At 28.0% G+C, this 22,434-nt stretch overlaps 4 protein-coding genes across 5 annotated transcripts; 3 read left to right on the top strand and 1 right to left on the bottom strand.

The window, feature by feature from the left end:
• The first annotated feature begins 415 nt into the window (after positions 1-415).
• LOC101511111 (uncharacterized) lies at positions 416-1,394 on the top strand. Its single transcript, XM_004494219.4, has 2 exons — positions 416-856; positions 959-1,394. Exons 1-2 carry the CDS (start codon positions 691-693, stop codon positions 1,222-1,224), a joined length of 432 nt encoding a protein of 143 aa, XP_004494276.1. The 5' UTR covers positions 416-690; the 3' UTR covers positions 1,225-1,394.
• Positions 1,395-6,766: 5,372 nt separating this feature from the next.
• On the top strand, positions 6,767-7,330 carry LOC101488959 (uncharacterized). Its single transcript, XM_004494861.1, has one exon. It carries the CDS (start codon positions 6,767-6,769, stop codon positions 7,328-7,330), a length of 564 nt encoding a protein of 187 aa, XP_004494918.1.
• Positions 7,331-14,812: 7,482 nt separating this feature from the next.
• Positions 14,813-16,893, bottom strand: LOC113785840 (small ribosomal subunit protein uS19m-like). 2 transcript variants are annotated; one of them, XM_027332994.2, is made up of 2 exons: positions 16,752-16,893; positions 14,813-15,436 (listed from the first exon to the last, which is right to left on the bottom strand). In XM_027332994.2, exon 2 carries the CDS (start codon positions 15,433-15,435, stop codon positions 15,055-15,057), a length of 381 nt encoding a protein of 126 aa, XP_027188795.1. In that variant the 5' UTR covers position 15,436; positions 16,752-16,893; the 3' UTR covers positions 14,813-15,054. The 2 variants fall into 2 exon arrangements, with proteins under 2 accessions (XP_027188795.1, XP_027188794.1); XM_027332993.2 differs by having other exon boundaries at positions 14,813-15,440; positions 16,752-16,891.
• A 1,393-nt stretch (positions 16,894-18,286) lies between these two features.
• On the top strand, positions 18,287-21,657 carry LOC101510235 (E3 ubiquitin-protein ligase RHF2A-like). Its single transcript, XM_004494216.4, has 8 exons — positions 18,287-18,476; positions 19,113-19,247; positions 19,336-19,382; positions 20,094-20,156; positions 20,257-20,365; positions 20,467-20,753; positions 20,994-21,101; positions 21,195-21,657. The coding sequence occupies exons 2-8, from the start codon at positions 19,122-19,124 to the stop codon at positions 21,433-21,435; spliced, it is 981 nt and encodes a 326-aa protein (XP_004494273.1). The 5' UTR covers positions 18,287-18,476; positions 19,113-19,121; the 3' UTR covers positions 21,436-21,657.
• Positions 21,658-22,434: the final 777 nt, after the last annotated feature.

Below are 22,434 nucleotides of genomic sequence, written 5' to 3'. Positions count from 1 at the left end.
ACATCTGTAACACCTCAATCACCAAAACCCAACAAAAGTAGAGCATCCAAATCCAAGTTGGATATTGGGTGAACCATAATTTAACCTAGGAGTTGGTCTATCTAACATGATCTGAAATAATAAAATATTTAAATCCTTTCAAGCACATGACATATGACATATATAGAATACTAAATATTTATCATCTTAATACAGTATCCATTTTACAAAGACAAATCTATCTTACAGTTATGAATAGAATCGATAGATTAAAAATAGAAAAAATAAATAAATAGATAAACCCACCGGCTCAAACTTAACAAAATTTAAAAAACACGTTTCACTATTTAAGGTTTTTTGGCCTTATTCAATTTTCATGGTTTAAAAATAGATACAAAAAGAGAGATTCTTGTGTTGTGAATATCGTCCATTCTTCTTTCATATAAAAAGCACCAACTACCAAAATCACTAGATACCCGTCATTCTTTTTCTTTTCTTTTCCTTCTTTTTATCATTCATCGTATCATTTTCTTGCATAATGCAAAATGATTCTTTATCTCTTTCTTCACAATCCTATCTATCCTTTTCCACGTGTTTCTCTTGGATGATATGTAATAATGTTTACATTCATATATCCATATAACACAATCATTATTTCCCAATAACAAACTAAGTGAAGAAAAAAGAAAATTTCCCAATAACAAAGTGAAAATGGAGAGTTCCATGAGATTTGGGTTGATGGCTGTTTTTGCCGTATCCGGAAGCATGGTTTTTTTGGCACATCAAGTTCATAAACGTATACTATCTAATTTCATGAAGAAATTTGAATTTGAAATGGATGGCATCTTATACCAACGTAATCAAACAGATTTATGCGGTATTATTTTCATTCTATTTTTTTCTTTCACTTGAATAATTATTTAGGAATCCGTTACAAAAACATTATATTATATAAGGTATTTTAATTTGTTTTTACAAGGTTCGGAGAAACATCAAGGAAAGAAAAGGGTGCGGTTTGCAAAACAAGCGACGGAAGTTCCAATGGAGAAAAAGAATATTAATAATGGAAGAAATGTGAGAAGGGCACAAAGGATGAAGGGTGAACAAGTTTGGGTGATGGAGAATGCTAAAAAGTGTGGACTTGGGCCCAAATTGGAGGACACTATGCCGCTTAATAGAGCAGTACTATATAGGGGTATTATGAAATATAGGAATAGAACTCCAAGTGGGAGATTTCGTTTCTAAAGAAATAGACTTTGGTTAATTATTATTTTGTTTTTAACGCTTTTTTGTTGATGTTGGTGTAACAAATTTGGATTGCAAGTACTTATGTAATTGATTCAGGAAATTTTGCATATTGTACATAAAAAAACATTAAATTTGTTTGATTGAAAATTGGTTACAATTTTATGAAACTCACTTTTTCATAAATCAAATGATAGAATTAGTTTCATTCGTATATAGACAAATTGTATTGTTTATTTGAGTTATATTAACTCTTAAATTTTATTTTTATTTAGTTTGGTGGATCTTATATTATAGTATTTTTTTACAAGATGTTTATTCTTCGCGTCCTAAGGAAAAAAATTTATTTCAATTAAAAAATGTTTTAATAAATATATATTTTTTATGTAAATATTATATATTGACAGTTAATCAAAGGGCCGACAAAGTAAGCTTGCAAATCAGTGCTCGTATGAGAAATGTTAGTTATAAATTTAGAAATCATGAGACAAGTAGTGAACATACTATTAACATAAGTTATTGGAGTGACATAATGTATACACACTATTTTCTTTTTCAACTAAAATATGAAAAAATTTATATAACTTTTTCATGCTGTCGTAAAACTGTCGAAATGTCTTATTTTATTTTTAAAAAAATATAAAAAAATTATTTGAAAATATAATTAATTATGTTAAAGAAAATTTATATAATTAATAAATAAAATATTAATAATTTTTTTATTAATTTTTTTGAAAAAAACAGTTTCTAATAATTTTGTTTTAGAACTCGTAACGTGTTGGGAGTATGAATTATTAATTAAGTGATAAAAATTAAAATAATGTGATGAGATAATATGATGAATGGTTTATATATATATATACACCTTTTATCTAATAGTTTGCATTTGAATTGTTAATATATTAGTTATACATTCTATAGTCCGTATGACCATTTTATAGAGTTTAAAATTTTGAAAGTGTTAATATATTAGTTATATATTATTAGATCACTGCAATGTTATATTGATAGAATGTAATATTTTATATTTGATGTCCTGAATTAATTTCAAAAATTATAATTTGTCTTGTATTAAATTTCGGTGTAAAAAAATTTCCACCTCTTATTTCTTTGTCAATACAGATTCTAGAAGTAAATACTCTGACCAGGTATACATTTCAAAAGTTTGACTCCTAAACGGATACAAAATGTCACTTGATTGTTGACATTTAATATAAGATATTATGGATGTGATTACTTCAAATGTTAATTTTCATTAAAAGACTATTTTAAAATTTAAATATTTTAAAAATTAACGTCTGAGATGTGTAATACACGAGCAAGTAAGAAATAATTTTGGAGTCTGGTAAAAGGTTTCAGAATTTCAAAAAAGACAAGTTGCAGTATCAAATATCAGTAGAAAGCAACAATATATGTTATTGTATAGAAACATGACCAAGTATGATTCTAATTTCTAAACATCATAAGATAAAGACATATAGTGCAGTATACGAAGAAGAAAAAAAATCATATTACTATGGTTGAACAAGTACGACCAATTTATTGCACTATCAATATTATGTGTACAGATGTATTTTGAGCAATTTTGTACAATGTTAGACCAACAAATTTCAATTTTTTTATACATAATATATATAATATCAATAGCACCAACCAATTTGTGTGCCACTGAACATAAACAAAAAATATGTGTGTGCCACTACAAAATATAATATAAAAACCAGAGACTTATTTTTTACAAAAATAAAATAATATTTCAATAATAATAAAACAAGACATCATTGCTATTTTTTTTTAAAAAGACAAGTTATAAAAATAATAAAACAATTGGACTAAACTCAATTGAGATGTACATTCTATAATTCAAGTATGCGTTATTTAGTAGACTTTTGAGGATTGGAAAAAAATAAAATAAAATAATAATAATAATAATAATAATAATAATAATAATAATAATAATAATAATAATAATAATAATAACAACAACAACAACAACAATAACGACGACGATTAATACAATTGACTTTGAAAATACTACATTAAAACTGAAAAATAAACATCACACTAAGCAAGAACAACACAACATTACACTAAGATAAAATTATCAATAAAACACACAAAATTAAATTTGTCAGAAAATTAACTATTTATTTAAATAAAAAGATATCATAAAATAGGTTAACTAAAAAAAATATCATTGATCTAAAAAATAATTATATATCAACCCTTCGTAGATGAAAAATGTGAGCGGAATAAGTTTTAGAAAAAAGGGACTGGTTCCACCAAACTCTTATTGGAGGCTCATTCTTTAAATACATGTAAAAAAGTACAATCAATTTATTGCATCATTAATATTATTTCTACAAATGTTAGAAGAAATATGATCAGTGTATTGTAACATCGACTTATTTCAAAAAAACATTCATGCATAAATTGCACGGCATATTATTAAGGTAGGAAAATTATCATGTACGAAGTCCGACCTATGTTCATGTGCCACTCAATCAAAAATAATATTACATTAGGTAGCTATTTTTAAAATATTTTAGTTTCGAAGAAGAGCAGATTATTCGCTACAACGATTTCAAATAAAACAACTCAATTATAAATTATTTCAGTGTTTTATCGTATTTATAAAATTATTATAGAATGACACTCTTAATATATCTATTTCGATTGTTTATATAAGTATGATACTGAGTCTAATCAAATTTCAACAAGACAAATTTTGAAAAGAGAAAACAAGAAGGGAGATAAGTGGCTCAAAATATCGTCGAGTAAAAAATAAAGAAGAAAATAAATTTGTAAATGCATCGAGTTTTGATGTATTTTCTGAAGTAAATGGAGTCCTAAAGCAAACAAGTGGTTTTAACCAAATCAAAAGAAAAATTGCATACACAATAACAAAACTGCAAAATGGGTGGATCGCTGAAATTGATTAATCGTAGAGGACACACACAAAAACTTGGAGAAACACATCAACAAAAATTAATTTTTAGGTTTACACTCCCAAAATTGGTTGAATGGACAACAACAAATTGATTTAAATGGTTTTCTTTCATTCATATAATTGAGTATCTTTTGATACATCCCAAATATCTTATATTCATCTAATAAATACCGACATTGTGTGACGCAATATTAATTAAAAGTGTCCAAGTTAGTACCAAGTTCCAATATTATTAAGGTTGGGAAATTGTCATACACAAACTCCAACCAATGTGTGTGCAATTGGAAAATAGGGATTCGATGGAGCAATTTATTTTAGAGAATAAAGTAATATTAATTATTAATTATTAAATTAATAATTTAGTATTATATACATATAACTAATAATAAAGTATTATAATATTAATTATTAATTCATTTATTTTATCTATTTCTTACTTTAGATAAATCAATTTTACAAAATAAATATTTTATTAAAGATTATTTTTTTAAAGTATACTTTTTACGCCTTTATTTATACTGTATTAATCAAAAAATTATCGTAATTTTTTGTGTTCAAATATAAACAAAAATAATCAAATTCAACTTTATCAAATATTATTATTCCAAAAATATCTCTTATCAACTCTCAAATTTTTTAAGATGGTATATAACTCCAATACAAATTTAATATGATAATTATTATGATAAATTATATTTTAGTAATTATAATTAATTTTTTTTATATATAAAAAATTGTTCATAGGTAAGGTCGAAGGAATTACCTATAAGAAAAATCACAATTTAGCAAAATGATAGCTTTGGACTATTGTGGTCCAATTGAAGTCGTGATTTGTCTCAAACAATAAATTATGATTCCTATTTCGAGAACAAACTTTTGAAACGTAAAAATAGTCTAACCATCCAATAGTTTAATCTCACATTATTAAAAAAGTATAATTTTAAAAAATAGGACAAGGAAGGAAAAAAATTATTTATCAAGGCATTTTGAATGACTATATTCTTTTTCCAATTATATATTGATGCATTTAGATTATTTTTAATGAACATATAGTGAATTGGATGTGGTACATAAAGCTTTAATTAAATAATTAAATAATAATAATAATAATAATTAATATTACGTTAAAAATTAAAAAGATGACTCATTTAAATATTTTTTTTAATGAAAAATAAATTATTATTGTGATACGGGGAATAAAATGCAACTTGTGGGGGTGTTAACACTCATGTCACATCTTTCGTTGGAAAGGGTGTAACAACAATTTTAAAGTTTTAAGTTTCCATGGATTATGAATTGAGGTTCCATCAGATGTGTATTCCGTCCAACTTTAATTATAAACATAAAAATATTTGCTTTGATTGGTACAACAGTCAACCAATCTATTCTTTAATATCATTGTTCCAAAAAAATCATTACATTAAATAATTTTTTAATATCGTAAAAAGAAGACCGTTAATTAGAAATATATTGGTACATGTATTAATTTTTTACATAAACTTTAAACTATTAAATGCATTTAATTATCTTCAATATATAGAAAAATATATTTTATCTAAAATAAAATATAAATAAAATTTATGATTAAAATTAATATATCGAATTTTAAATTAAAATTAAATAATTAATTTTAATTATTATTATTTGTTTACAACGAGTATATTTATTTTAGAATTGAGTTAATTGTATCAACACATAGAAGTGAAATTAAATTATCCCAATTGAAAAGGAGACACTATCTGATTTATTTATTTAGTGATAACACAGAGTTGATTTTTTATTTTATTTAAAATAATGACATATATTAAATGAAATTAAAAGAAGTAAGAAATTTGTGTTTAAAATTAAATTGAGGGCCCAATCCGGACGCGTGGTAGACGTGGAAACTCAAAAGATAAGGACGTTATATTTGTTGATAGGTTATATAACCATTTCTGTTTCTTTTAAGTACCCACGTATTCATTTTTAGCCCTAAAAAATAATGCCAAATCAATAGTCTAATTACGTAATATAAGTGAGAGAAGAAATATAAACAAAATTTGAGTAATGCCCCTCACATCACACCAAAATTCCACTCATCCCCCAACTCAAATAATAAATAAATATTCCAAAAACTCAATTTTCTTTCCATTAACATCTTTGAGCTTACTCTGTTGTCCCATATTTGTAGGACGCCACCCAAAACCTCCTTCCCCTTTATCCTAAAATTAGTTTTCACCACCTCAATTTTTCTTCCTCTTTTTCCCTTCTTCCTTCTTTATAACACTTTTTGAGTCTCAACTACCTTTTCATCATCCACTTTCAACTTTTTCTTTCTCTTCCTTTTCTTTCTTTTCATTTTCTTTCTGCCATGAAAAACCTCGACTTTTCGCTGTAACGTTAATCGAAGGAGGGTGTGGAATTGTGGATTTTTTTTCTTCCTATCCACACCCCACCCTATTTCATCATTTTACCCCCACCAACGTTTCTCAAGAATCATTTTTGACACACTGAATCGAAAATTCTCATAGAAACAAAGAAAACCCACATCAAAATTCTTCAAAAGTTTCAATCTTTATCAAACCCATATCAAAATTTTGTACACAAATTCAAATGTCGAATAAGATAGTTCTCCGGCAAGCGGCATCCGCCCACCGGCGACAACCGTTACTTCAAGTCCAATCTTCAAAAACAGGAAGCAGTTTCGGCGAAGTGGTCGGAGCGACGACGGCGGAGTGCGTCGCCGTTTGCTGCTGTTTTCCATGCGGTTTAGCAAATTTTCTTGTGTTAGCAATTTACAAAGTTCCGACGGGTCTTTGCCGGAGAATACTCCGGAAAAGACAGCGACGGCGTATAATAAAAGAAGGGTTGTTACCACCAAAACGGCGTAACTGTTCTTGTGGTTGTTGTGAAGATGTTAACGGTCCTCGAATTCATCCAATGTGTGCAAACGATGATTCTGATATAAAAAGAGTTTATTCATCGGAAAGTGTTGTTAAAGATAAAGATGCAATTGCTCTTGAGAAAGAGATGTGGGAGAGATTTGACAGTGCTGGGTTTTGGAGAAGTTCATCAAGAAGAGAATCACAATCTCAATCAACACAAATACTTCCTGCAAATATTCAACTTCAATTGATTCAAATTCAACCACAACAATCATCGCAGGTTGCTGTTTGATGAATGAACAGTGAGAGGACAAAACAGTCAAGTCAAACAGTGCTTTTCTTACAGAACTTGAATTGATTGCTTCTTTGTTTTTTACTATTTGGAAATGAAGCTTTTCTGGTTTTTACTATTGTTTTGGTTTTTTTCACTTTTTTATTTGTTTTGTTGTTGAGGACTGTGCATTCGTGACTCTTTTTTTTGGGGTCCTCTGTGTGTGTATTGTTTTTTCAATGTGTTCCTCGATTGGGATGTCTCTGTGAGTTACAAGATATGTCACATTTTCTATTCATTTTAATTGCACCATGGTTTTATAAGATTTTTGTGCTGCTGTATAAGATTCATTTTCAAATTTCAACTCTTATGCTACATAATTCAATCTTGATACGAGTATAATTAATTTTACTTTTAAAATTAATTTTAATTTTAAATTATAATTAAAATTTGTAGTTTTTATTGAAAACATAGTTTTTTATAATGAAATTTATTATTTAATTCACTTTTATGTGAATATATTAAGACATAAATTATTTTATATTTAATTTAATTTAAATTAAAATCAAATTTACAAAATTAGTTAATCTAAAATAAAAAGAAATCATAATATAGTTTAATGGTACGAATAAATTAAATTGATAAAGAGGTCACGTGTATCATGTATCTATCTAACAAAAATTAAAATTAATTACCAATATTTACTATTTAAAAAATATCTAAAATTGATTTATGTCACCACATATTCAAAACACACTTAGTACAAAAATATAGTGAATTAGTGTAATTTTACTCATGCAAAATTGTAGTTGCACAAAGTAAGTTTACATGTCTTGCCACAATCAAATATACACCTATAAGGAAAAGAAAGATGCATATGTATGTTGATTGCAGTGACACTCAAACTATTTAAACTCATTTATTCCAAACCTATGATGCAAAATTTAATTTAGGGTCTTTGTTAACAAATGATCTTAGGATAATCGTCAAAACTTGTTAATTAAATAAATATATTTCTTGTTGTTAAGGATAAATAAATATAACTTTTTTTTATAAGTGTTCAACGAATTTTAAAATCTTTCCTACTTTAAATTAAGTAACTATCTTACTCTAAATTTTGCATTACAAAGGATAAATTACAATTTTCATCAACAAAAAAAAAAAGAAGAAATAAATACACTATTTTTCTATACAAACTTATATATGTTTTGACTCTTTAAATATATTGTTAACATTCTCATTGATGGATGTAATTAATAGCATTTTGTGGAGTTGAGTAGGTTGAATTTGTGACCCCTAGTGGGGGCAACAATGTGAAGCTGACAAAAAAGAAAATATATTACATTTTATGAAGAAAAAATGTTGAACAAATGAATTAAATTTGGCCCCATATAAAATTTCTAATTGTGGCCAAACAACTGTTCTCTTGAAAAAATGCATTTCACTCTTTTCTTGTGAGAAATGTAAACCAAACACATACTTTAGTGCAATGAGCGTTGTGGTTTCTATTTACAAACAGTAACACCCATGCCTTTTTATTTTATATAAGGTCGCGTGTTCAATTTGATTCATATGATATTGAAATAGATATTCTAACTTGTGAACAAATTGTCTGTTTCTCTGAGTGACATAATTTTGGAAATTAACATTGATCACGAGCATCTTAATTCCCCTTATTTTCTAACACACGACTTTAATTTCCTTAACTTCACTTTCCACATTTTTTTTAATGTTATGGACAGCGATGGTGTGATGAGTAAAAATCATAGGCATTATTGCAATACTTGCCTCCGTTGGAACTTGGAACCATTTTTGTTTGGCTATATATGTACCCTTGTCTTGTTTGGCTATATATTCATGAATTATGAAGATGAAAATGATGAAGAATTAAGAGAAAAGTGAATATCAACATTAGTTGAACTTAATTTGGGGAAGAAAGAGAAATGGAGATTGAATAAATGTTTATCATTCAATGTCACGAAAATCAAATTAATAGAAATTTAACAAAAATGATTAACGTAAACTGAATAGAAAATGAGATCAAATTGAAATTTTAAAATAAATTAAGAGAACAAATGTATAATTTGGCTCTTTAGAAACAGAGTTCACTAGTTATTACAATTATATGTCTAAATTATTTAAAAAAACATATGTTTAGATTTGGATGAGGGGATTCAATAACATTAGTGAGTATTCGCAACCTACATATCAAACATCTATTCTTTTTATCATTAAACTAAGAGTTACGTGTTTAGATTTTTAGGAATAATAAACTATACAAACGTGCTTTCATGTTGCCAATCTTAAAAGAAATATTTTTTTTAATTTCTTTCTTTTCGATAGTTTATTTTAAGCAATTTACTTCATACCCTCTTCTAGTTTTAATTATGAATATTCATATTTCTTGTTTGCATGTAATTTTTATGACACAATTAATTGTGTTTAAAAAAAATCAAATTACAAAGTTTCATTTGTTTATGGACACTTCTAAAAAAACTATTGAGCATACTAATTAACATTCTTGTTAAAATGAGTTTTATCAACAAAGATACTCTTAATAATGAGTTTTATGTAGTTAAGTAGATTCACATATAATACAAAATAAGAGTCTTGTTAAAAAGAATAAGAAAAATCAATGTTTTACTAATATTTTAACGTTCAAATTTACCATGAAATAAACATATGATATTCAAATTATGTCATTTAATACGAGCTAGAGGAGTAAGTATTTATACATTATTTTCTTTTCTTTTAGATTATTATTATTATTATTATTATTATTATTATTATTATTATTATTATTATTATTATTATTATTATCCATTTCCACCTTTTTTTCTTCTGTCAAACAATATATATACACTATTCTAGTATCAAATTTTAAATGCAAGCAATGATGAAAACTCAAATTTGCTCTCATTTAATTTTTTTACTCTTCATCTCTAATTATAAATATTGCATGAAAAAAGAAGTGTCTTAAATATAAATTATTTTTTAATTTATTAGATACTTTATTTTTTTTCAAACAAACTAAGTTTATCAATACTATTCATTCAAACCTTTTTTCAATAGTCTCCTTTTCGACCACATCATGTTTCTATTTTCCCTCCTAATCTCTATTACCTTCTCACTTTTTCTTTTTTCAAACATACTAAAATTAACTTCTCACTTTTTCTTTTTTCATTTTATTTTGCAAAGATGTTTTTATTTTTCCTTATATATACTTGATTCGATCACTATTATAATAAAAAACATTATAAGTATTAAAAAAATTAAGTTAAGTGCAATTAATTTTTTATTATTTAAAACATACGTTAATTTTTCTATTAGAAAAAAGATATAATTTTTCTAAATTTTATCTTTTTAATGTGAAGCGCACAATTAATTGTATTAAATATTTTTGAATTAAAATAACGCATATTAGGAATAATAATGTTAAATGATTCAAAATTAATTAGTTAAATTTTATTTATAATAGTGATTAGATTATTTTTTTTATTAAATATATTATTTTATTAATTTAATATCATAATTATATTATTGTGACTAGTATGAACTTGGAAAATGGTATTTGAATATATATCGTATTTATTCAATTAAATGAATTTTAATTGATTAATTTTTTAAAAAAATTCAACTATTATTTTAAAGAGAAATAAAAACCAAAACTAATTAAAAATAGGCTTTTTAGTTTGATTAAGTTTTTGTAATATTTTCTCATAAAATCTAAATCAAACAAAACTAATAAAGAATATGTTGGTTTTGCTTAGTTCAAAGTGGTTGACATTTTTTAAATTAAATATATTTTAAATAAAAAAACCTTAAAATATAATTTTTTTTTTATATTTAACAAATTTTGATCGATCTTAGTGGATTTTAAAGGTACAAAATCTTGATAGATTTAAAAAGTGTGAGTGAATTGACTAATTAAAAGATTATTTTTAATTATTTGTAGCTAGTGTATATCTTAAATATCCTCTACATAAGAATTTAAGAATATTATAATTTTTTAATTATAATTTATTATAGAAATCATAAGTATAAGTATGTCAAATATTTGTCATTTTTTAATTATTAATCGGTAATTGAAAACAAAATATATATTTTATTAATAATGTGTATCTTACAACATCTTTTTGAACAAATTTGAAAAAGAAAAATGCATTATAATTGTTATAATTTATTATATAAATTATATACAAAATAAATATTTATTATTAATTATAAAATAGTCTTTCGTCAATCAATTGATTAAATAGAAATATATTTATTTTTATTATTATTATTATTATTGTTATTATTATTATTATTATTATTATTATTATTATTATTATTATTATTATTATTATTATTATTATTATTATTATTATTATTATTGTGTTACTTAAATATGTCATAGGTGAAATTTTGATTAACATTACACTACACTGCACATTAATTACAATTTAATGCATAAACTTTTATCATTAAATCATACACAAAATAAATTATTTTTAGTCATATATTTATAAATTTAGAGAGCATTTATATTAAATAAAGTTAATTGTTTATAGGCTGATATTGTCTATGTTAATATAATATTTTCTACAAGTAAATAATAGTATATATGAATAATAAATAATAAAATAATATTTTACTTAAAATATTTTATGAAGAAACTTCTAAATATTTTAATATTATAAATCTATAAGAAGCAACAAAAAGACTCAAGGTTTAATAATTTTTGGTGGTAACTCAGTAAATACCGAATTAGAATCCCTGTTGTCAATAGTTTGACGCAGTCAAAGATAGTATATATCGTATGATTCTAAAAATTGCAAAGACTAATTGTGAAATATGAATCTTTAATCTGAACGGTCCAATTTTAATCGAATGGTTGTATGTATGGAACTACATGAATACGTGAAAGATGAATTGCAGGGAAGTGGAGTCCGTAAATACGCGTGTGGTTGAAGTGAGACAATGAACAGTGATAGGTAGGACAGTATCCAATCCAAAGTACCCACACACTGTTTGTTCAGTGTCCAGGTGTTTCATATCTCAATAGCCAACAATTCAGTTTTAGGTGGCCCGACCGTGCAATACGTCCACGTCATGGCATTTGTCTCCCTTTTCAGATGGGGACTTCTTTTTGGTCTGTCTATCACAACTTTATCGATATCATTTTTATTAGGAACAAACAAAATTTAATTATATAAAACAGCATCTACCTGCTATTTTTATGGCTAGATTGCTGAAAATTTTAATTTTCAAGTTTTTTTAAATAATACTTCTCAATTATTATAACGAGCAAATTCATATCAATTTTAAGAAGAAAAAAATATTAGTGTACAATAATTTTATTTTACTCAAAAATAAAATTATTCTTATTTTTAAAGTTCTGATCAAATTTATTGTACATTATATGTAACATTTTCTCACTAACAATTCTAATTATTCTTATAAGTAATATAGTACTTATTCTCTTCCATTGAAAATGAAGTATCAATTTTCTTCGACTTTTATTTTGATATTTCATAATATTACAATGTTACAGAATTGGTGCCAAGGGCACCACTAGCTGGTTCTAAAAACTTAAGTTAAAAGTCTGGCCGTCATCTATCAAAGGTTATTTTTAGTCATTTTAGTCTAATAGAATCGTAAAAGTCGATTAATAACTAAAACTTAACATAATTGTTAGATAAAATTGCACACACTAATACATTTGGCATGGGCACAAGAACACGTCTTAAAGAGAATAATAATCTAACAAAAAGATTTACATGATTTGATATTGTTTGCCTATATCTACATAAATATCCCAATAAAATGTGTTCAAACAAGACTATAAGATTATAATTCACCCTACAAACTTGAGTTCTACACTTGAGTTACATGAATGATAGACTCATTCACCCGCTAAAGACACCGGCCACAAGTGATTGCTCTTGTATGCTTCAGCTTTTTACAAAGAAAGATGTCATCACTTTTAAATTCATCATAATTCATACAAACTATTTTCATTGTTGATTGCAATGTTGTTTAAATCTAGTGATGACATTGACATTATGAGTTTCATTTAGCAATGCACAACATACATGCATACACAAGTAAGGCATTGTATCAAAGGAACCCAACAATTAATTACACATGATAGCATCTAGCTGTCCTGCCACCCATTATGATTTAAAACGGTGCAAACACACGCAAATCCCTTGTATAGAATACACCCGAAAAGTTCCTTGTATAGCAACAGCACTCTATAGTCTATATCGCCATCTTGAAATCTGAAGTAATAAGAGAGGTACATCACAAGACTAACAGGATGATAATAGATATTCTACTTCTACCTTGAACACTTTATTATCAAACAATTATCACATGTATGTTTTTCTTTCTCACTACCAACCAACAGAAAGTATTTCACTCTCCAATCCATTTTGTGGCCGTGTGGGTGGCAAGTTTTTTAAAGCTAAGCACCATATAAACTATAGTAAACTTTGAACAATTAAGTTCGAAAAGTATGTTCAGGAAGAACAACCATCCTGTTACATATAAGTTATAACTACTTAACTGAAGTACATTGGCATCAATTACACTGTTAATTTCATCTAGCAGTGTTCAATCTTGCAACAATATATAAAATCAACTGAAAACAGATGCATGTTTGATACTATTGAATCTTCTCATCTTTCTCTATCTTTATTTAGATTAGGTACGGAGATGCAGCGGAACATAGCCAAATACATAAACAAAAGATACATCATAAAGGACATACCTATGCTGTGGCAGGACATTCAGCATAAACAAATAACCGTAAAATACACGTTCACATAACCATAAATTGATCAATCAGTTGTAGAGTTAAATTAGAACAACAAAATTGTAGAGACCACAAAATCAACGAACCTACTTGATCAAACAGCAGTCATTGTCAAATTTTATGAAATCCTTATTGTCAATACTCAAGTCAAATACTTCAGATAGGCCATCTTGAAATCTGAAGTAATAAGAGAGGTACATCACAAGACTAACAGGATGATAATAGATATTCTACTTCTACCTTGAACACTTTATTATCAAACAATTATCACATGTATGTTTTTCTTTCTCACTACCAACCAACAGAAAGTATTTCACTCTCCAATCCATTTTGTGGCCGTGTGGGTGGCAAGTTTTTTAAAGCTAAGCACCATATAAACTATAGTAAACTTTGAACAATTAAGTTCGAAAAGTATGTTCAGGAAGAACAACCATCCTGTTACATATAAGTTATAACTACTTAACTGAAGTACATTGGCATCAATTACACTGTTAATTTCATCTAGCAGTGTTCAATCTTGCAACAATATATAAAATCAACTGAAAACAGATGCATGTTTGATACTATTGAATCTTCTCATCTTTCTCTATCTTTATTTAGATTAGGTACGGAGATGCAGCGGAACATAGCCAAATACATAAACAAAAGATACATCATAAAGGACATACCTATGCTGTGGCAGGACATTCAGCATAAACAAATAACCGTAAAATACACGTTCACATAACCATAAATTGATCAATCAGTTGTAGAGTTAAATTAGAACAACAAAATTGTAGAGACCACAAAATCAACGAACCTACTTGATCAAACAGCAGTCATTGTCAAATTTTATGAAATCCTTATTGTCAATACTCAAGTCAAATACTTCAGATAGGAAAGAAGCCATACTCTTTATCCACATTGTTGTAAATAACTGCATAATATAAACCATATAAAAAAATCACTTCTTTTTCTTGAGTTGTTTAACTTTGGCATTAGGTTGGTCTCTACTTTTGCGTTTCCTAGTGAGTGCAAACTCTCCAAACTTATGACCCACTTTTCCCTCGGTGATCTTACAACGAATAGTGGTTTTCCCATTGTAAATCTTGACCTGGGAATCAACAAATTCTGGCAAGATGGTGGATCTCCGTGACCAAATGGTCTTGTTCTTCAAAAGTTCAGGGTTCTTTTTCATCTTGTACAGGAATGCGTCTATAAATGCCGGTTTTCGTGACATGACAGAAGCAGACGGTGTCAGCTTCTTAGCAACAGCATTCGCAGCGTCACTGGCGATTCCAAGAAACTGCTTGTTCAGAACACCAAGCAAGGCTGTAGGCCTCATTCTTCCTTATCAAACACAAAATTCAATCAAATTCAAAACCATAAAAATTAACTTCATAAATTGGGTTACCTCATGGAGCATATGGGAAAAAGAGATTTGCACAATTTAATTTATGAAACACAACTTAATGACTGACCTAATACCTCTGAAGCATGTGTACTTCTAAAATAACGAAGTGCCCGTACAGGTATATGTGTACTCATGGATACTGTCACTTTCCTCATTATGCTATTGAGTTTATTTGTTGTAGCCAAACACAATTTTTTACTATTTAAACTTTTTATTGTGATTTTGTATGGTGAATTGAACAATTTATTTCTCTTAGTTAAATTATACCATTAAAATTGACAATTTTTATTGACGCACCCGTATCTTTATTTTTTCTAAAAGACTGTATCTCGTATAGGGGTGGCAAAATGGATGGATTGGATTGATTTGGAATGTAATGGATGGATCAAAACAACCCGTTAATCCATTTACAATTCACTAAAAGTTCTTAAAAGAATCCAATTCATCCACTATCATATTTTCAATGGATGGATAACCACTTGAGTTATTCAGCCCGCTCCTCTGTGACCCGCCCCGCCCCCCAATCTTCCACACTCGACCTAGACCGCCCTTGTGCGACCCTAAATCCATCTAATCTAATGGAATACATTGACAAGTAGCTCACCGAATGTAGTAGATTGCTACGTTTTGAGAGCAATGTTCACCACTAATTCGTTCCAACTCAAAAAACCACAATGCCAAATACAAAGTATCTTATTCCTCCCTCCCTATCTACACTGTAGTGCAGCTAAATCAGACAGAACGAAATCACTGAATTACCAATTCAATGGCCTCTGTTTCAGCCACTTCTCTTAACTTTCAACCTAATCTCAATTTAATAATATGCTTTATTATTTCTTCGGTTAAGAACCTTCACTGAGCAGAATTGAGATTATGTTTCTTCCCCACAAAAATAACAAAACTAAAACTATAACAATTCCTTGAACAAACTGAGCGTCTATTTACCAATTTTATGCTCTTTTACTTTTTTTTTCCCTAATCCTTATTGTGTACTTAAGAGAAAACAAATTAAAACGCTGTCTGACAGTCAGAACAAAAGAAAAGGGTCAAAAAATTATTGAACTGAAATTGAAACATTGTTAATTGAAATTTTAGATTAGCACTCATATCATCTCAAAAACAGAACAAATCGCAAACCCGCAACCTCATTCAGCGAATCGCGAAAAAATGACGCTTAACAAGCAAGATTACAAAAATAAAATCTGAAATCGCAAACTGAAATGATTTGGAAAGAGAATAGAACTTACTTGCTGCTGCAAATCGCGAAGTGAAACGAGAGATGATTTTAGGGTTTTTCGAATATAAATTTAGGGTTTTAGGATATTAAGGTTGGTAGAAGATAGTAGAGAGAAAAATGTTTGAGAAATACAAAGGAAAAAAAAAACTTTATCACTGTTTGTGGAAGGCGAGGATTAGTTGCATTTTCATGGTACAAAACCAAAGGGGGTAATTTTATTTATTTGTGTGTTAAACAACTTTTTTATAATTATTCATTATAAAATGTAGGGGAAGGAGAATAAATGAGTGAGTATGGGTAGACTTTTTATTTATTTTTTATCTCAAATATACGTAGGTTTTTTAGAGTACATCTTTTTTATAACTGTTGTCATTACAATGAAAATATCAGATTAAGATAGAGTATAATTGATAAAAAGGTTGTAGAAATATTTTATATGTTAGAGCAAAGTTCAAATTCACATTATCCTCGTTTTTACTATGTAAGTTTTGTCATCGACTTTAGAAAAAAAATCAAATTAATATTATTTTTTATTAAGAATTTGTTTTATTCTTGAGAAAAATTGTGATATTCAATTTCGTTTTTGACAAAATAAAATCAACTAAAATGAACAATTAAATTTGTTTTAGTATGTGAGTAAAAAAACTAAAACAACTTAATTTCTATCTGGATCATCATGCAAAAATTGTTTTTAAAATCTTTAAGTCTTTATCAACAATTAATAAGAGACAATTTGATCTTTATAATATATATATATTTTTAAAATAATTTATTATAAATTTGTTCATGCTTACTAATGCAGTTTTTAAAATTTAGTTTTTCTTATTTGATTTACTTATATGTATTATTTTAGTTTTTTTACTTGGTTTTCTAATAGAGAATCACGACTCACATTTACGTGTTGATTTTATGTTTCGCGGGGATATAAATACTCATTTTGACGTGAATTACTATGATTTTCTTGTAGTGTTTGTTCTATAATCAAAAAATGATGTTTTATGTTCGCAATTAGCTAAAAAAATAAATATCTATTAATTGAAATTATTTTGGAAATTTTTATTGTAATGATCAAATTGTAATTTTTTTAATTAATGTCATTGACCTAATTGTATCATTAAATTAAATATTAATAGTAAGTAGTGACCTAATGTTCTCATTTTCATTGACATTAAGGAGCTAACCATTTTTTTTTTACTGAAATAAGCGTTAAATTTTCCTAATTTATTTATCTAGGAGATTAAAAAGTATTCATAATTTCTTAGAAATTACTTTGGAGGCTTTCTATGTTCAATTGTTTTCTTTTTTTGTTTGAAAATGAAAGATATACAATAATAATTTATATGTATTTAACTACGATATTTAAAAAAAAATGATTTCCACGACCACTAAAAGTTAGTTAATTTTTTTAATCTGTTATTGACTTTCCTTTCTAAAAATAAATAAACAAAAATTGTTTTAAAAATGTTAATTTTTATTCCTAAAAGAACATTTTATGTCTAGAAAAAAGCGAAAAATTTAAGAATGGTGGAAATGAACTGGTTTATTGTTACATGTAGGTTGTGACATTTAAATAACGGCATCCAACGCAACGGAAGGGGACCGAAAAGTTTGTTTTATGCTCTCTCCCCTCACATTCTAGACACAACAAAGGGAAGGGAAAGGGAAGGAAAGGGAAGGGTTTTTTGTGTCTGCGTCCTCTCATTCCTCACCCCTTCTTTATTTTTCCTCAATCCAGGTATGTTTTCTTGAATTTTCATCATTTTTTCTATCCCTTTTATCTTTTATTTTTTGCGAATTTCGTTTTATTCGGACTTCATTATGACATTTCTTCCACACACGATCCTCTTTCTCTAAAATGTTGCAATTTTATTCACTTTTGTTTTTTTTTTTTTATCAATATATAACGAATAAGCTACCAAGATATTCCCTCTAATGCTTTCCAGATAATTGTTATCAATAATCATATGTTTTCAAACCATAATATTTGTAATCAATAATTCAATAAATTTAATGATTTGAAGATATTTACTCAACATGTGGAAGCATTCCACGAAGCTTATTAGGGTAGGAACGTGATTCCATGCACTTCATGTACACCAGTTTCACGAGATCGGTTCAGATCACACAATCAATTTTACCGCCTGAAACGATCTCAACAGTCACAGTATAATTTGGACCGCTTTGTGAAACAATTCTAGGGTAGAATCATAATTTTTAGTTTTCTTATTAATTTTGGCTAATGACTCTGAATGAATATATCCTATTGTGTTTTACTGACAACTTTGCGTGTTCAAGAGTAGTTTCAAGAACACTACTCGCATAAGCAAAATATTGCGTCTAACTATGAGGTTTGTGGATTGATATGTAAAAGTCTTTGGAGATGGAAAGCAAGGTTGAAAATCACATGACATCAGCTGCGGCCTTTGTTGAAGGAGGCATTCAAGAATCTTGTGATGATGCTTGCAGCATATGCCTTGAAGAGTTTTGCAATAGTGACCCTTCAACTGTAATATTTACTTTTGTATTTCATAAACCTATATGTATATGTTTTTGAACAACATTTGCTTACTTATTGTCTTTTTCTTGCATTATAGGTAACTATTTGCCGGCATGAGTTTCACCTACAATGTGTTCTTGAATGGTACTTCTTATTTTCCCTTATGTGAATCAATCCATCACTCCCTTTTCTATAATATTCCTATCAAGCTCAGTGTAAAACACATACTAGGACCTTCAACATGATAAGCTGGTTTTGTATGGTTGAGTTAGGTCCAACTCAAATTATATGATACTAAGAGAGTCTATCCAACATCTATTGGGCCACCCATCACCAGGCCACTCGGGTCATGCTTTAGCTGCCTAGTCTTGTGTGTGAAAGGTTGTGTGTTGAGTGTCCCACATTGGATGAGACATGTCTTGAAAATGCATTTATAAGTGAAGTAGTGGGGCTTATATAAAAAAGTGGGATAGGGGAGACATTCATCACCTTACAAGCCAGTTTTGCAGGGTTCAAAGAATATTCATGAAAATCATAGTTTCATTGACTTATTCAATAGTGTGATTTGGAACATTGTCCTATATTAAGATATATTTATTCATATTCGTTATTCATTACTGTTGGTTATGACTTGTAATTTAAGAACTGGACATTCCTGGAACTATTTTGGCTGTAATTCATAAACAACCTATGCTTGTGTAGTCTTAATTTTGGTGCGGAAGGGGAGTCTATTTACTATCAAAGAAATTCCTGTCATTTCCACGTATCTTATTACATGTTAAGTTTAAATTCTCATAAACATATTTCAAAATGGACAAACATACTTAAGCAAGTGTTATTGGCTCTTACTTGTAGGTGTCAAAGAAGCTCTCAATGTCCTATGTGTTGGCGACCTATTAGCTTGAAGGATCCTACCAGGTTGGTTATGATTATTGCTCTTAAGGATCTACATCGTCTATGTTATAATTCTTTAGTTAGTTGATCATGTTATTTATCATACTTATGCATTTTACGACAGTCAAGAATTGTTTGAGGCGGTAGAGCAAGAGAGGAAGTGGAGGGTCGCTCCATCAAGAAATGCTGCTATTTTTCATCACAATGCTCTTGGAGATTTTGGATTGCAACAAGTAAGTTATCAGATTCTTGAGCAATTGATTTTGTTTTTCTTATATCTTATACATCATAATTCTACCTTTTGTTTATGCCGTCACTTTTTACCGTTTTGTAGCTACGCATGGCTATCAACGATGATGATTTTGAAGAGCGAATACTTCAACATTTAGCTGCTGCAGCATCAATGAGAAGAGCACACCCCATTGGTCGAAGGGAAAGGCAGCGAATTCAACCCTTTGCTCATGATCCAAGTGAAATTCCAATGGACAATCCATCTATTCCAGTAACATCTAATGGAGATGAACCATTGCAACAAACACCACGACTTCAAACTGAAAGTTCTTCAACTTCTGAGTCTACAATTACAGAAACAAATGATCAAGAAATTTACTCAAATGATAGGTAGTTATCAACATATTTTTTGTTTGCATAAATTATCCTCCTCTTCTCTATAACACACCTCCATTATGTAAATCTACTAAAAAATTCATTGTATTCATATACAATACTCCAAAATCTTGTCAACTCAGTTAAATACTTTGTTAGCTCTAACAAAATATTGGCACCATAAACATTAACACATGAAGAAAGTGAAATATTGTTTGAATTTCTGATATATGTTTTGCACTTACTTTCTCGCAGACGCAATGTAGCCAATTCTTCACCAAAAGACCAAGATAGAGCAGGATCATCAGAATTCCACTCATTTACTGATACTTTGCGGTCCAGACTTAATTCCGTGTCAATGAGGTATGCTTTTTTGAAATAGAAGACATGTACTTGAACTTTGTATTTTATCAAATCATCATTTTTATTTGTAATAAACTTATGTCTTATCTTTAGATATAAAGAGTCAATTTCAAAGGGTGCAAGGGGTTGGAAAGAGATGTTGTTCTCTCGAAGTTCTTCCATGTCAGAACTTGGTTCAGATTCGAGAAAAGATGTGAATCCTGAAATTGCTAGTGTATCTCGATTGATGGAATACGTTGAAGCTAGGGAAAATAATAGAGTTGTCGATACTTCTTTGTCCAATCATTTGGAGGATGGTTCCATGGCAGAGGCAAGCAACCATAACCGAAGCTAGTGGAGAAGACTCCGTGTGACAACAATACTTCAACTGCTTGTTCTGCTAGCTCACTTACAAATTAAGCTTTTTTCTTCTTCTTTTGTTTCTGTTATCGCATATTTCTTGAGGATCTCATATTTGAAGGTGACCTTTGATCTTTGTATGATCCTTCAAACAAAAAATATATGGATCTTGCCTTCCAGTTTAGTGATTTGGTTATACATATCCACCTTATGCATATATGTTCTAAGTATCATGATTCATGAATTATCTAAATAATTGTATATTGCTTTGCATTTACATCATTTTGATTCACTGCATGTTATCCAAATAGAAACCAAAGTTTGTATATTGAAACTTTTTAAAGTTGAATAGGTATCACTAGCAAAAAATAAAATAAAAAATCCTTCTAATTTTTCAGAAGATCAAGCATTGAAGCTATTGTAAGTTTTTAGTTGTGTTAATTCATATAAATCTAATATCGATTAACTGCTGAATTATAATATACAATAAAAAATTAGACTATGAAAAACATGTGCATAAAAATCTAAAATCACAATTTCTAATTTCTGTGTCTATATTATGTTGGGAACAATGAAGAGTTGTATGCATTTAAAGATTTTGGGTTTACATGTTTTAAACACACACGTAGGCCACGATGATTTTATTTTATTTTTACAAATAAAGGCCACAATGAACAGTTATGTTAAATTTGCACATTTCGGTTACATACATAAAAAAATTACTTCCAATTTACAAGTATTAGAGTTATACATTCTGAGACATTTAATTTCTTGAAATTGAAGGGTGTTCTTTATGGGATTAATTTTTTTTGAAGAAGTCAATATAGTAATAAAAGATATTTTGAAGAAGTGGTGGGGGTAGCTCTAATAAATCATTAAAAGAGTATGCAACAAATGAAGTTGTTAAGATAAACAATCTCAATTAATGTATAAAAGAGATAAAACAGTGTCAATTTAACATTTTATACCAACCAAAGAGTCAAAATTTCCAACA

This window comes from Cicer arietinum, chromosome 3, assembly GCF_000331145.2.
Source record: "Cicer arietinum cultivar CDC Frontier isolate Library 1 chromosome 3, Cicar.CDCFrontier_v2.0, whole genome shotgun sequence".
Classification (NCBI taxonomy): Eukaryota; Viridiplantae; Streptophyta; class Magnoliopsida; order Fabales; family Fabaceae; genus Cicer; species Cicer arietinum.
Note: the sequence above shows the minus strand (reverse complement) of the source record. Positions and strands in the feature narration are given on the sequence as shown.